This window comes from Quercus robur, chromosome 8 (genome assembly GCF_932294415.1).
Source record: "Quercus robur chromosome 8, dhQueRobu3.1, whole genome shotgun sequence".
NCBI lineage: Eukaryota > Viridiplantae > Streptophyta > Magnoliopsida > Fagales > Fagaceae > Quercus > Quercus robur.
The window spans coordinates 14,679,109-14,695,029 of NC_065541.1; the positions used below are offsets into that span (position 1 = coordinate 14,679,109).

The 15,921-nt window shown below is 32.4% G+C and overlaps 2 protein-coding genes across 8 annotated transcripts; one reads left to right on the forward strand and one right to left on the reverse strand.

The window, feature by feature from the left end:
• Positions 1 to 1,215: 1,215 nt before the first annotated feature.
• Positions 1,216 to 10,956, reverse strand: LOC126694731 (putative F-box protein At5g52610). 7 transcript variants are annotated; one of them, XM_050391222.1, is made up of 6 exons: positions 10,431 to 10,956; positions 9,092 to 9,224; positions 6,580 to 6,662; positions 4,366 to 4,419; positions 2,712 to 3,910; positions 1,216 to 1,651 (listed from the first exon to the last, which is right to left on the reverse strand). In XM_050391222.1, the coding sequence occupies exons 5-6, from the start codon at positions 3,889 to 3,891 to the stop codon at positions 1,611 to 1,613; spliced, it is 1,221 nt and encodes a 406-aa protein (XP_050247179.1). In that variant the 5' UTR covers positions 3,892 to 3,910; positions 4,366 to 4,419; positions 6,580 to 6,662; positions 9,092 to 9,224; positions 10,431 to 10,956; the 3' UTR covers positions 1,216 to 1,610. The 7 variants fall into 7 exon arrangements, with proteins under 7 accessions (XP_050247179.1, XP_050247178.1, XP_050247176.1 ...); XM_050391221.1 differs by having other exon boundaries at positions 6,535 to 6,662; XM_050391219.1 differs by having other exon boundaries at positions 6,587 to 6,662; positions 10,431 to 10,955.
• LOC126695916 (protein CHLORORESPIRATORY REDUCTION 41, chloroplastic-like) lies at positions 10,528 to 15,673 on the forward strand. Its single transcript, XM_050392710.1, has 3 exons — positions 10,528 to 10,582; positions 14,029 to 14,084; positions 14,752 to 15,673. Exons 1-3 carry the CDS (start codon positions 10,528 to 10,530, stop codon positions 15,529 to 15,531), a joined length of 891 nt encoding a protein of 296 aa, XP_050248667.1. The 3' UTR covers positions 15,532 to 15,673.
• Positions 15,674 to 15,921: the final 248 nt, after the last annotated feature.

Genomic DNA, 15,921 nt, shown 5'->3' on the forward strand with positions numbered 1-15,921 from the left:
GTAATTTGAAAAATCAAAAGAAATATATATGGTGCGTATTTTCATTCTTCAATTGCTCTCTATAAGGACTGCCACTTGAAATGACAGCTTCTCATGATATGAAAAGCCATAATAATCGTGTGACGATAGTGCAATATGCTAAACTCTTTTATTTACTTATTTTTATCCATCATACAGAATAGCTAGCAAATTTCAGAATCCAAAATAAGTGGTTAATGAATAAAACAAATCAATCAGCATAGGTACGGCTCTACACAGACTACACCATCACTGTTAACCTCTATGACTATTTTAAATGTAAATGAAATATTGTAATAAAGTTTCTTTCTTTATTGAATGTTTTTTTTTTTTTTTTTGGGGGGGGGGGGCCCTAAATTATTAAATGTCAATTCTTTATCCATAGAAATGCATTATCTCATTTCGGCTTTACCTAATTATCTGTACAATGCTTACACTAAGATACATTTTGATGATCATCATTCATCACCCAATAGCATCTCTAATATATTAACATGTAATATTTCATTTTCACATATATATATATATATATAGAGAGAGAGAGAGAGAGAGAGAGAGATAGAAATAAGTGTATCCAGAGGTCTGTGAACACCTAACTATTCTCTCCCTCGTATGTGAATTCCCTCGGTTCAAAGACTCAAAGGACAATTCTGTAGATAGCTACAAAAATTGTCATTATCTAAGGAAGATACCTATTTGTCGACAATCTAATTTTAAATCTCACTAACCTCAAACTTCTAAAAGCAAGAAAATCAAAAAAGCAAAAGCAATCGCAATTTTCTCATGCTTTTCTGGGCTAAAACTTCATATACCTATCCTAAACTCCTTTCTTTTTTATCCTTTATTTATTACTCTTTTATAGCTAGAAATTGCTCAGAATAAGAATAAAATTAGTTTCTATCATTCTTAACATGGGTTAATCAAACACTGCAGATAGCACTTTTACTCCCTCCCTGTTTAAACAGACCTTCATCCTTACTGTAATGTAATATTGCTATTAAATGAAACCATGTATATAAAATTGAAAACCTATATGCAATTAGTTGTTATACATTCATTCATTCATTCATTCATTCTTAATATTGGTACAAACACTTGAAAATAGTAGGATCCACAATATGGTATGTCCTGGTTTTTCCTTCTGATACGATGGAAGTAACAAAAGGTAATATATACTTCCCAATATTGTAACACCAATAAAGAAAACCCAAGCCACCTTCAAGGAGTTCATTCCAAAAATCCATAAGAATATCCTTCTTAGTCTTTCAAACTAAAATAGATTATCAGTGTTTTCACGTGCCCCAGAAAAGAGGCATGTTCATTTAAGCAAAACGCTACATGAAAGGAACAAACACATGGAAGAAGCCAATAGTAAAACTTCTCCAGATTTCACAGAATGCAATAAAAGCATACCCAGACAACTATCAGTTCATATGTTCTAAAAGGAAGAGGTAAAGAAGTAAAAGAAGAGAGCAAGAGTGAGAGAGAGAGAGATTTCACTGAGAATCATGATCTAGGGAATCATAATGTTGCCCACTGCAAACCTTGTCATGCTTCTAACAAAACCTCAAGAATGGAAACCAATTTCCTTTTTAATTGTTATGCTCTCTTTCAGAACCCAGGATTCCATTACCTGTATAAGATATAATAAAACATGTCAGACAGTGGTGAAGTAAAAAAATAATATCAAGGGTCAAGCTTTTATATTGATATGAAAATTTTAGAGTTAATAACTTAACCATTCATGGTCTAGTAACAAGGTGATAAAAGTCTCAAACTAATTTAACCTATGTATATATGCAAAAATGATAAATTAATGTACTCTGAGATGAAGCGTATAACTCAGTAAGTAGCAATTGACCATCACCTTACGTGAAAATGTAAGCAATACCATTGTCATAAACATTTCATTTGCAAAATTTAAACAATTTAATGTCTCACATTTTACAATATCAATATTTTGATTTAAAAATAAATGTTAAGAATAGAGTTTGTGAAAGGTTTGTCAACACAGCGTTCGTGAAATTAACATTATTGTTAAATAGCCCTAGGTTCATAAATTGAAAGTCACATGACACATAATGATGTCATGAATTTACAATGATATTGTACAATCCCAAATGACAAAAAATTAGTTATTAGTTTTAAGAAGAGAACACGCATAAGAAGTATATCTATAAAAAAAAATCAACTTTTTTTTTGAACTTATAAGAATCAAGAAAATAATCAACTTCAATTATAAAGGATTAATACAAATACAAAAGATTATGAAAACTTTAAGGGAGCCAATAATAACAAATCCTTTTTTAAAAAAAAAAAAAAAATTAAGTATAGAACAATAATAAATCCTTTTAAATTTGAATGTATACATAATATGAGGGAGGGAGTGCAAAAAGTCAGAGGGGGCCAGGGAATGGCCCCGACCTCCACCACTGGTGTCAGATATTAATGACCACTAAGGGAACCTGAAAATTTCTTGGATCATGCCACTCTACCAAATTACAAAAAAGGTGGCACTATATGTTGAATTACCATCCACTTGATTCAAACTGAAACAGGAATCTGCTTGGAATATGTCAAAATCTTAAACATCTATGTAAAAAAACTGGCAAGTAGGAGATTAAATGCATATATAATCAGTGATATTCTACCATAAGAGGAAATAATAACATGAAACAAGTTTCAGTACTCACATGGGAGGAGGCTTTCTGTATAAGGAAGCACAACAGGAAGATTACTTTCAAAATCATCTTCAAAATCAAGTTCTGTCCAGGTGCCATCGTCCAAATTATAGATCAGATACTGGTCTGAAGTGATGAAAAAAATTTCAGTCTTCCGTGCAGCTACAAAATTAATAGAGTCTACACATGAGAAAGGAACATAATCACTACATTTCTTTTCCCAATTAGACTCATTCGAATCATGTAGAATCCATACATCTACAACTTGATCATCATCATATACAGCAACTAGTGATAAGAAACCTTCCAAATCAACCAAGAATGCATGTGCAGTGACTTCATCCGGAAGACTGATAACTTTAAAATTTTCCTCAATATCAACTGAAAGAATGGAGCCAGGGGTTATAATATCTCCTTCTTCAGGAAGAAACCAGTATATTTTTCCATTAACATATACATGATTTGAACCCAAGGGGCAGTACAGGATACCAATGGGACAGTACTGGACATCACCTATGCCTCTCCAGGATCCAGTAATGGATGAATATACCTCACACTTGATATCATCGGAATCATACTTGGGATGGAAAAACCGAAAAACTTTGTACTCCCAAGGTTTGGGGCCAAAAGCAACTCCAATAGATATTTTCTTCTCAGAAGGACTACCCTTGGGAAGTAAATAGACTTCACGAGTAGCGGGATTGCAGATACGGATATCAAAGTCTATCAAATATACTAATTCCCTGTTTGAGTCTGGAACGAATGGGTAGTTGATGAAACACAGTAGACCATTACAAGAACAAAGCAGACTGAGAGAATAAATATCTTCACAACCAAAAAGACTAATCTTTTCAATGATTTCCCCTTTGCCCTTCATCTTGTACAAATTCACTAACCCATCCATATAGGGATAAATTAAATAATTGGGTCTTTCCAGGGACCAGCGTAACTGCAATTTGATGAAGGTTGAACTCTGTATCAATCTACACCATTGTTTAGAAACAGACTTGAAAGCTAGAAGGGACTTAATGGGAACCCTTGAGAGAATATCAGCAAGGATGTCTTCTGCAGATTCTACTTCATACCAAGCATCACTCCTCTTTCGGATAGGCTTACTGCCAGTTTCAAACATTTTAAATTTCCTTTTTAACCTCTTTCTTCTCAAGAAAAACCTGGTACTCCAATTTGTCATATCGAACAATCAAATCCATCTGCAGTATGAAGAGATCATAATGATTGTTCTAACATGCATAGTTGTTTTTCAGTTCATAAATAAATTTAAAAAATAAAAAAACATGCATAGCGTGCAGTAATCAATGTTAACAACAACACCAAGTCTTCATGACTTTTCTTTATTTATTTCATTGCCACAGAAATTTAAGATTTATGTTTAGATGAAATTCTCTAATCTCCAACTATAAATTCTGGAAACTGTAGCAATATCTAGAGCCAACAAAAAATAAAAATAAGAAACAAACTCGTGTGGATCGTCTATGACTTTTTTTTTATGTAGGTAAACAAATTACTTAAACCCTTCAAACTTAGTAAGGCAAAGACTTCACCTCAAAGCCACAAACAGCAAACCCAATATCACAATAAATATATCAAAGAATTACTGCATAGATAAAGAACACTATCTAACTGTATCAAATAGATTCAAACATACCAAAACCGCATCATGCAAAAAAGTCTCTGAGTTCAAGTTCCTCAGTCATCAAACCTGGTAATTTGGATCACTATTAGGCGCCATTCCAAGTTCAACAAACATGAATTAATATAAAGAACATTATAAATTATAAATTAAACAAATAAACTGAAAAACATTCAAAAGAAAAACTTGTCAAGGGAATAACAAAGAAATTCTTACTGATGCATAAAACATGGACAGCATTAACAATATAAAGCATGAGTTGCAAACAAGAATTGAGGCATTTTCAAATTCAAATATAATGAGAGAGCAAGAATAAAGAGAAGTCAAGGACAATCAACCTTCCTTGTAATGGCTAATCTATTTATGATTCTCTGCTGACCTCCGGGTACCCCAATTTCTATATATAAAGCCTATCCACTACAAATGAAGCTAGGCACTTAGGCACCAAGGCAGCCCTTTCCAAAAAATTATAAAAGCTATGACAAAGTAAAGTATTTCTATTTTTTAGACCTCCACCTTAATACCCATGAATTTCTAAAAAGAATATGAAGAAATTCATACTCCATATCAAAACAGCATGCACTGAGTTTTGCATCTTATTGCATTTCACAATAACACATTATAATGTTTCTAAAAGAAAAAAGTTTAAAAATCTCATGACAGAACAAGTCATATACAAAGTGACTGGAACACAAACAACCATGAAGATGATTAAAGAAAGAGAGTGCATTTAGAGAGTCTCTAGGGAATTATATCAGAATTTTACTTCTTCTTATATATATATATATATATATATATATATATATGAAAAAAGGGTAGGAGGGTCGACTAGAATGACTTCCCTACCAAGGTGTTAAAATAGTAACATCCTACCCGCTAGGTCCAAGCTTGCAAGTAGGTAACTGGTGAGCCATAGTTGTTATCCCAGCACCACAAGGGCACTAATGGGTTTATATACAGAAATCATAATTTTAAATTTTATTGGCATTATGCCTACAAGGATGAAATAGCAAACAGTCAAAAAAAAAGAAAAGAAATGGAGTGTGTATGGTAGCAAAGAATGAAGATTAATAGCAGGGCCCCTCTTCTTCTATCTAATGCTAATACATAAAACAGAAAATCAATCTCCAATCAGATCATTTTTACTGTAGACGAAACAGGCACTCAAATAAACAAACAGTCCAGACAATTGGGATCTAGAGGAGAAAAAGGAATGAATATGTAACCAATGGATTTAAGATACAGCCATGCTCAAAACAAAATTCATATATATATATATAGAGCGAGAGAGAGAGAGAGAGAGGGGGGGGGGGGGGGGGCAGCGGGGGGGAAAGGAAAATATGTAGGGTGGGAAAGGCCATAAATATAATAAATCTCATTGTATGGTGGCAAAAAATCAATGATTTATTGTGGACGGCTATGAAAGGGTTTATAAGGGGAAAAAAAGGCTAAAATTTAGTTCAGTCCCTTGACATTTAATTAACTTGTCAAGTTAGTTCTTAAGATTTGATTTTTGTCAATTTAGCCCCTTCACTTTGTTAAAATGAGTCATTCTGGTCATTCTATCCAAATTTGTTAGCAAATAAAGTCTTTTAAACATTTTTTTAATTATTTAAAAAAACAATTATACTCATCAAACAACAAAATATATTAAATGACACATCTCATTAATGTTTTCAGTTAAAATTTTAATAATAACTATTATTTAAACAGCATTGTTAGCTAACAAATTTGGATAGGAGGACCAAATTGACTCATTTTGATACAATGATGGACTAAATTGACAAAATTCAAACCTTAAGAACTAATTTGACAATTGAAGTAAAAGTCAAGGCATTAAATTGAATTTTTTCCCAAAAAAAAAGCCTAAACTACTATTTGGTCCCCCTTATAACTTGCAAGAGTTGTCAATTTGGTCTCTAGATTTTTAATTTGGTCAACTTGGACTCTCACCTTTTCAAATGTGGGCAATTTAGTTCTTCTATCAACTACCTCACACTTTCACCATTAAGTACACAAAACGATGACATTTTGGACCAAATTTTGAATTTCAGTAATATCGAAATACCATAGTTTAGAAAGATTTACAGCTTAAAAGCAACAACCAAAAAAAAAAAGAGAGAAGATTTTATGTGTGTGCATGTGTAATCATGTATGGCAAGCATCATCTGTATACAAACGCACATGCATGACAAGCATCAGGATGTCGAAATGGTTAAGTAGACTGACACAAAACCTATAGGTCGTTGTGTCCACAACTGTAAATCCTGCTGCCAACATATGAACCCTCCTCACATAGTTGAGATCAAGGCCTTGATAAGAAAAAACATGCACACAGAAAAATTAGCGAATCAATGGATAAAAGCTAAAAACAGCTTTAGAGGAAAAGGGGGGAAGCAGAAGTTAGAGAGTACCAACCAAATAGGTTATTAGAAAGCAATAGAAAGAAAAAGAAAAAGAAAATCAAGAACAAAAATTGAAACACAACAAATCTTTCAAAAGATAATCATACAATCTACTGATCTGAGCCAACTTGTGATCCCACAAAAATTCTGCTACAAGATCATTTTAGGTGAAAAGGTGAATTTGAGATCAATGAAATAAATAACCTCACAATTGTATGAGTTAGAATTACTTGGTTATAAGGAGCCAGATTCCATGTGCCATCACAATACAATCACCAAAACAAATTCTGTCAAACTCCATCATCAAAGGATAAAGACAAGATATGCACAATTTTGGGATTCATTCTGCTCATGAATAAGATAACAAGTTTCAACCTTCAAGGAAAAAGGGGTTTTGGGAGCAAATCAGATAACCTAAGGTTAGTACCCACTTCGAGGTATAAATTGTTTTCAAAACCTTTTCCTAAAGAAGATATGTGATTAATTTTAAAATGAGCTATAATAATGTGAAATACATAATCCCTAGATGGCCAAACAAAGAGTGCAAAAATTACTTATCAAAGAATTTTGATTTTAATTTTCTAACAAAAGGAACTCACCCGAAACAACCAACCCAACTGACCTGTGATCGGGAAAAAGATTGGAGAACAATTAGAAACGATTTCTTGACTGAGTGAGAAAGAGCAATTTATAGGACTCATCAACCATCAAAATTTTCTGCCAACTGGCCATTTAAGCCTTCATGCATTGCAACAAGTGGTCGGTGGTTTTGAAGTTAGGTGAGTGACAATCTCGAGAAAACAAAGGGGAGCGAACGGTTAATTTTCTATACCCCTACCGTGATACACTGGAGGTTTCTAGATGCCTTCTGACTAATTCTAAACTTTAAATTTCTTACCTTTTCTAACAAGCAACAGTTACCATATACAATGGAATTCCCTAATTTTATCTTACAATTTGCTCACACTACCCCCAACCGCCTCCCCCGGTGCCCCAATCCCCCAAAAAAAAATCAAAATAAGGTGCACTTATTTATTTTGTTTCCTTTTGTCAGGTTGTGTTTTATATACAATCACATTTGCATAAAATTAGTTCAATTTCACATATCCATCATAAAGATTAGAGTAATGAATTTTTCCCTTGATTAGTAATGTATACTACCTAGATAACTTAAGCTTTGTTTTAACACACATCACTTATAAATATAAGAAAGTAGTAAATCATCATCTACCTATTTTAAAGCATCAGTTTATAATAATTGTTACCATGCAAAGTTTTCTTTTGAAGCATAAGTTTCTACACATAGTCAAATAGAAGTAATTTGCAGGTAAACATACATGGTGGTGAAATTTGCTGTCCGTGCTGAACTTTATACCAAAATATAGGCTATGTAGCAATTATAGTATACTGCTACACAAAACTATTATTAACTATCATCACACATAAGTCGTATTTCCAATATATAGCCAAGTTGATTCATTGCACAATGAAACTATCTAAGGTTGAACATATCAAGTCTAAGCTTACAATTTGTTGTTATTTTGGCTATTTGAACTATGATTCTCTTTCATTCTAAGGTGATATAACAAAAATGCCATTGACCAAGAGCACACAAGCGAAATAAATTTTAGAATGCATGCCAACCCAAGGGTGCCCTCCCCTTGATATTGGGTCATACAATAGTCCACCCCATTACTAAGCATCGATAGGTTGGCATCATAAACCTCTCTCTCTCTCTCTCTCTCTCTCTCTCTCTGTGCTTTTGTGTGTGTGTGTCTGTCTTGTTTAACATAAGAAACCAACAAGGTTGTCTCTCTAATAGACTATACATATGTAAACAATTGAAAATAAATGTTCAAACCACTATACAATACATCATCATTACTTTATTTGAGAATTAATTACATGACTGCTATTACACTAGTATAGTGATAGGTTCTTGCAATAGTACGCTGTACAAGTCTATATCAAAAAAATTCACAATTATTCCTGCCCATTCATATTGAGGACCTAAATGAACTCAAATGAGAATCCTTTTATAATTTAGTCTTAGATAGTAATGGAATCAACCTTTGGTGGCAAGAAATATTTGATAATGTCATCATCTATGACATATATCCATATATAACTGTTGTTTTCTTTTTTCCCATAATCACTGTTAACCTTTTTTGGCCAATTTGATAGATTCATAGGAGATGGTTTTGTCCATCTTAAGAGTGATTCATTTTGTTTTATAATACTATCACCTATGGTTGAAAGAAAACAATCATTTGTAGGGCACATGAATCCTAAGGCACTACTCCTTTGTTAAATTGATCTGTAATAACCATCCTCACCTTTAAGCATCAAAATGTTGCCTCCCCGGCATACACCTGTGTGGGAGGGTTTGACGGATACCCCAGTTGCAGAAACTCTTTGGTGCCTGAGCATTGGGGTTCAAACCCCACTAACCCCTCTCCCCCTATTTACCTATCAAAAAAAAAAAAAAAAAAAAAAAAACACCTGTGTGTGTGTCTTACAACTAAGACAAATCCAATACTTGTGAGTCATGACAAAGTTTTGTATTGACTGAATTCTCTAGTATGTACCAAAATCATAATAAAAATCAAATTATTATACAATACATCATTTTCTGGAAAGCAGGGAGGGAGAGAAAAGAGCCTACATATGATCATCGCAAAAATCCATTTTTTCCCCTAGGATACACAACAAGCAATAATTTGTTACATATAAAAAATAATGTGTAATTTTGATAATAACCCATTTAGCAGCTCATGATCAAATACAATCTTAGCAAGAACTATTGGACGCCCCATCAGGAACGGACAAAAGTATGACAGAGATAGGAATATAGAAGCTTCAAATTTTGAAGTCACCCATTTAATACGATTAGCATTACCATTGGTATCCTGACAAATGAGATTGTAGTATCAATTCTTTTCTATCTGATTACTATATATTTTATTCTAGATTTTTACTCAATTATATTTCCAACTTGAGCACATCATAATTGCAAGTTTTAATTCTCACAAAATACTTAAAAGTTCTTCATTTCTACTAGATACTAAAGGGTTTATTTGGGTTACATTTTTTCATTAAGAAAATAAAAAATCAAGAGTAAAATGAAAATGGGTTTGCTTCTTTTGACTCACATGAACTAAAGATGGCCAACCAACATGATAAAAATAATAACAAATGGCCTTGTAGTCTAGTGCACATCTCTCCTCTTTTCTGCAGTGGAGCTCTAAGCCTCTAACCGCTAAGGTGAGGTCCAAGCAATTAAAGATGCACGAAATGTGGAGTTAATGATATTAATATTGTTTGCCTAAGGAAAAAAATAATCATAATAATAATAACAAAAAATTACTGGTATGCCCCATTCAAGCCATATGAAAATTTTAGCTACACAATTCCTTATACATTTCAAGTTTCTATTTCTCTTCCTTCCCAAATTGGCACCACCCCACCATAAGTACCATACACATAACACAATAAAAACCCCAAAAAAAAAAAAAAAAAAAAAAAAAATCAACCTAAACCAGAAAGGCAGAAACTACCAAATACTTTGATTTCTTAGTTTTTACAAAAGAAGATAACATTATTCTAGAACAGGAAAGCAATTTAATTCAATCATAAAATACACAAGCAATTGCAAATTAAGGCCAGTAAATGTACCTTTTTGGGTTTTTTGAAACTGGGTGTGCTGGAATTGTACGAAAACTTCCATGCAAGGCAGTGGTGATGATGGTAAATGGGTTTTGAGCATTGAATTATGGTTTTTTCTGGGTACAACAATGAAGGTTTAACTGAAGGAAAGAAAGATTCAGGTTTGGAGGACATTACAGTTACAGAGTAGAGAAAGGAAAGTATGGAGTACACAATGATTGTTATAAATGCTGAGAAACAAACAAGCATGATGGAGATTGATCAGTTGCAGATACGATTACGATGATATATATATATATATATATATATAATGGGTGTGCACTAATTTTAGTCCAAAGACCACTATCAAACACTTTGACTGCACAAACTCACAGACCAAAGTGTGAATACCGTTCGACTCGGGTGAAAAGAAAACTGTAAAGTGGGTTTCTTCCCGGAAATGTTTTAAGATTCTCAAGAATATTTAAAAAAATTTATATTTGGTTGTAAATTACGACCGGCAATCAAATGTTAAGGGAATTTAGATTCTCCTTTAATCTCTTTCGGTAAGAATATAGATTCTCTTTAAAAGAGATAGATATTCTCCAAGTTGAAGGAAATTTTATTTTTTATAAATTAATAATTTAACCATTTTTCTTTATTATTTAAGTAATTAAAATAAAATATAAAACAAATTATTAAAATCTTTTTTTTTGTCTTTATCTTTTCTTTCAGGATAAATAATCCTGTTAATATATTTTTTAACAAAGTTCTATTTAGGTTTCACATGTAGAAAAAAAAAAAGTTTAAAAGGGACCCTTCATTATTGCCAAGTATTCAGCAATAAATTACTAATAGTTTATATTTTGTTTTTCATTATTTATTTAGATGAAGTTTTTTTTTTTAAAGACATGATAGTTCACATTCAAATTTAAAGATAGAATGAGAAAAATAAATAATTCATTTAAGATTCTTGAAAATAAACTAAACATTATCATCTTACATTTCTAGGAATCTTAAGGGCCTGTTTGGGTAAGCATTTTTCGTCACTCAATTTCCGTCACTCAATTTCCATCACTCATCACTCATAACTCATCACTCATCACTCATCACTCAATTTTTCACATCCGTTTGCCTTCATCACTCAGTTTCCATCACTCACAATTTTTCACACTATTTGGAGGGCCCACGCCTATCACAGTGCAGCTTTTTTTTTTTTTTTTCACTAGCAGCTTCTTATTTTTTTTTTTTTTTTGCTCCTGGGTTGGCTGTTCCGTCTGGGTTTTTTTTTTTTTTTTTTTTTACCACTAAGTTTGGTGAGTCTAGGTACTAAAGAAAAAAAAAATAGAACAGAACAGACGAACCAGTAAAAAAAAAAAAAAAGGTACGAACAGCCAACGCCAACCCAGCAGAAAAAAAAAAAAAAAAAAGGAAGAACAGCCAACGCCAACCCAGCAGGAAAAAAAAAACAAAAAAAAAAAAAGTCAAAAGGTGGTCAAAAGTTGCGGCTGTGGGTCCCTCATGTGTGTTTATTTACGGAAATGCCATTGAGTTATGAGTTATGGAAACTGAAAACAGCCTTTTGTTGTTTTCAGTTTCCATAACTCATAACTCAAAAATCAGAGAATTGAGTGATGGAAACAGAGTTATCGTTTGGCCAAACAACCTTTTTGCTATGGGTCCCACCATTTTTGAGTTATGAGTTATGAAAACTGAGAATTGAGTTGTGGAAATTGTTTACCCAAACAGGCTCTAAGAGATTTCCAATGAAACCAAACATAGGAATAGTTACATTCCTAGGCATCCAGATTGCAAGGAATCACATTTCTAAGAATCTGGATGCTAGGAATAATGTAAATTCTCCCGTACCAAACGCCACATAAAACTAAAATGCAAATCACACCATCTAAATTTCAGCAATTTACCTTTATTTTTGTTTAATTGAGTTTTACTAAAGTCTTTCATCCCATTTTATTTATTAAAAAAAAAAACTCACATGAAAAATAATTCTTAAAATTAATAAAATTATTTTATAAGAGATTTTTGTTTCAATTTTTTTCTTTAGTTAATTGCATACTTAACAGTAGTTTTTAATGAGATTGGGCATAATGACTGAATTGAATAAATTTAAAACTTAAAGGACTCTGTTGAATGAAAGTAAAGTTAGAAAATTGAAATAAATTTTAGTCAGACTTAGAGGGAGATATTTGCATTGCCAAATGATTAATGTGGACTGCATACAATTGAGAGTTTAGTGATTCCAAAGGTCTAATAATATTCATGAGATCCTGAGTTCAAAACATCACCTTGAAGAATATAAAATAGTTAAATACTCATAAAAAAGTCTAGATATTCTCATTTATCCCAAAAAAAAAATGATACAATTTTAGTGCATTTTGTGTGCGTGTGTGTGTTTATGTGCATATGGGATGGAGACAACATACACTCAAGAGAATAGTTAAATACTCAAAAATATCGGGATATGCTCGTTTGAATAAAAAAGAAAAAAAAAAAATATATATATATATATATATATATATATTTATACAATTTCAGTGCATTTTAACACACCCGGCTAGAATGCACAGAACAAATTTCCTTGGTAATCTATTAATATTTTACGGTCTTTACCTTTTTTTTTTCTATCAAAAAACATTTAGCTTTTCCCTAAAACTGAGGCTATTTACGTAGTTTACTAATACAATATAAAATCAAATTACCATACCCCTAACATTTTATTCTTTCACACTTTAGGCATGGGTATCATGCAAAGTCGAACATTTCTGAAATTACACCAATCTTCCTCTCTCCACCCCTATCCAATCTTTCCTCTTCAAAAATTTGAAACACAATCCTTATGAGAAAATTACAAGATTTTTTTGATTTTGGGTTTCCTTCTTTTCCATATACTAAGCAACTATATGAGAGTTTATGTTTGTTACATTGGTGTACAATTTTGGTGACTGAAATGTCATCTAAATGTTGTTAAATGATTGGCTTATGAAAATATTATAATATTTTGATGATTCTGTGGATCTCTGTGAACAAGTCCAAGGGAGAGGCTTTTCGGGAGTGTTGCAATTTCCTTTGGAGTAACGGTTGAGTTAAATAATTAATAAAATGTCTTTGTTTTGATGCTGAGTAAGCAAAAAATTGAAGCTACTTTAAGTCTTTCTTTTCTGTTTATATAATTTGAGAGTTTATGTTTGATTGATGAGAAGGATTAGGTTTACAAAAGGCAAAATTGGCTGATTATAAGTAATGTGATTTGGACTTGATCCCTACTATTCTTAATAGGTAGAGAGTATATTAAATTGTATTGTTTTGTTCATTTAAATAATTCCATATTTAGGCATTGGTAGAGAATTTGGAATCATTTGAGGTTTTTTTTTTGGCAATTTTCTTTACTGGGTATGTGTTACAAACTTACAATTCAAAGTTAATGTATAATTCCATTTATCACAGTTTTTACTTTTCACTATTTGAGTTTGCTGTGTACATGCTATAGTTAACTTTCTATGCTGAATTTTCTGTGAAAATAGGTTTCTTTATCGGGTTCTAACCTTGAATTGGCTTAGTTTAGATTCAGATGTTTTTCATTATTTTTAATTATTCAATCTTTGGTCAGTGACTTTAGCTCATCAGGCACCTCCTCCCCCTTACAAGGGCTCGGTGAAGAGTGAGGTCTTGAATTGAAGATCCAATGTGTGCATGTGTGACTTATTCAATCTTTGCTATGAAATATCACAGTTTCATTTCAAGCATTTGCTGTGACTTGACTTGAGCCACATTGTCTAAGGGAATTATACGCTTTACTCTTTAGTGAGTGTTCTGTTTTTTTTTTTTTTTTTATATGTGCCCACAGTTTGTTTAATTCTTTTTTTTTTTTTTTCCTGATAAGTAATTTGTTTAATTCATAGGTTTGTTCATTATTTCTTCCCCTTCATGTGCTATATCATAAAATGTTGTTGGTTGTTTATATAGACTTTTTGGTGAAAATGATCAGTTCTGTTGTTGTAGTTGAATGGATTTATGTTCCTTACATTCTAGGAAAAGTAAGGTATACTTGAATTCACGGTCTATTTTAAAAAGAGTTTCAAATTACTAAAGAAAAGTGCTTCTACTAAAAGGTCAAGTTCCAATAGTTGAGAGTTGAATTTTAGATAGCAATCTCACTTCAATTTTAACCAAACGTTTACTTATAATTTTAGTTTTGAATTTGATGAATTATAACAAGAAGTTTTGAAAATAAAAATTATTGGTGGTTCAATACTTGAGAAATAATGGAGATTACATAACAATAAAACTAAATTAGAATTTGGTAATTGTTTTTTTTTTTTTTTTTTTATAGCATGTACACAGTTTCTACGAGTATTTATATGTGAAGCAAAATTGCCTTATCTGGTTTCTTAACTTTGGTTCCACAGTCCTTCACTTCCTACCTCATCCAATTTCAAACCCTCTTCATCTAAACAACCTTGTCACAAGCCTAAACCCCCAAGCCTCCACAAATTCATCACAGTCAGTACTCATCTATAATATCCCACACAGAAAACACTTCTTCATCAAATGCACTTCTGAGTCTAAATCTACCCCTCTGCCTGAGCCTGACTTCCCATTCCCAACTCCAACTTCTGATACCAACAACAAAGCAGAGACATTCCCTATTGAAAGGAGAAGAAACTCTAAGATAATCCATGACAGGGAGTCTAGAACTGGGCTAGTACAACCCGAGCCACCCAATTTTGAGATTGGTTGGAAGAGAAGCAAAGAGTTCAAATTGGATAAGCCAAAAGGCTATGTCATAGCTGACTTTCTAGAGAAGTTGGAGGATCTAATGGGGAAAGAATTTGGATCCACGGAGCTTTTAGCAAAAGCTGGAGAAATTATGGCTGAAAGAGCTAGAGAGGAAGCACAAGTGTTGAGTGATAAAGGAGAAGTGGAGGAGAGAATGATGACTGAGTTGTTCAGAGTGTTGAGACTAATGGAGATGGATTTGGCTATGGTAAAAGCTGCAGTGAAGGAAGAGACATTGGGTGAAAGGCTTGAGCAGGCCAAGGCACACTGCAGACAAGCTGTACTTGTAGCTCTCTCCTTTTGGAAGGCTCATATATGTAGAGGATTTGAATAATTGATTTATTTCATATTTATTATATATATAGATTATCTGTTCAATTTATAGAAATATCATATAAAGGCTCACATATAGCCACATTCATATGGACTTCTTCATTGGGAGATATAGATTTAAATAAGAACTGAGTTCTTGTGAATTCTAAACTAGACTCAAATGAATTGCTTTAAGCCAATAACTCAAAAATAATGCTTATCATACAAGCTGCATTAGCAACATCAATCCCCTTATGCTTATGATATACTTAAGTTATTCATAAGGAAAGTTATCAAATTTTTTTTGAAGTTTATATTTGTAATTTTGTTCTGCCTGCAGAGAATGAAGTAGCATTGGTTACACAAAAAGTTGAAAATCAACACCACATAGAGAAATTTATCCTAGCAGAAC

Bases quoted from the DNA above. Each gene is read 5' to 3' on its own strand.
- LOC126694731 (XM_050391225.1), bottom strand. From the start codon at position 3,891: ATGACAAATTGGAGTACCAGGTTTTTCTTGAGAAGAAAGAGGTTAAAA. The intron at 1,652-2,711 runs GTGAGTACTGAA...TATCTTATACAG, and splicing joins TACAGAAAGCCTCCTCCCAT to GTAATGGAATCCTGGGTTCT.
- LOC126695916 (XM_050392710.1), top strand. From the start codon at position 10,528: ATGGTTTTTTCTGGGTACAACAATGAAGGTTTAACTGAAGGAAAGAAA. The intron at 10,583-14,028 runs GTTTGGAGGACA...ATCTTTGGTCAG, and splicing joins TGAAGGAAAGAAAGATTCAG to TGACTTTAGCTCATCAGGCA. The intron at 14,085-14,751 runs GTCTTGAATTGA...TTTTTTTTATAG, and splicing joins AGGGCTCGGTGAAGAGTGAG to CATGTACACAGTTTCTACGA.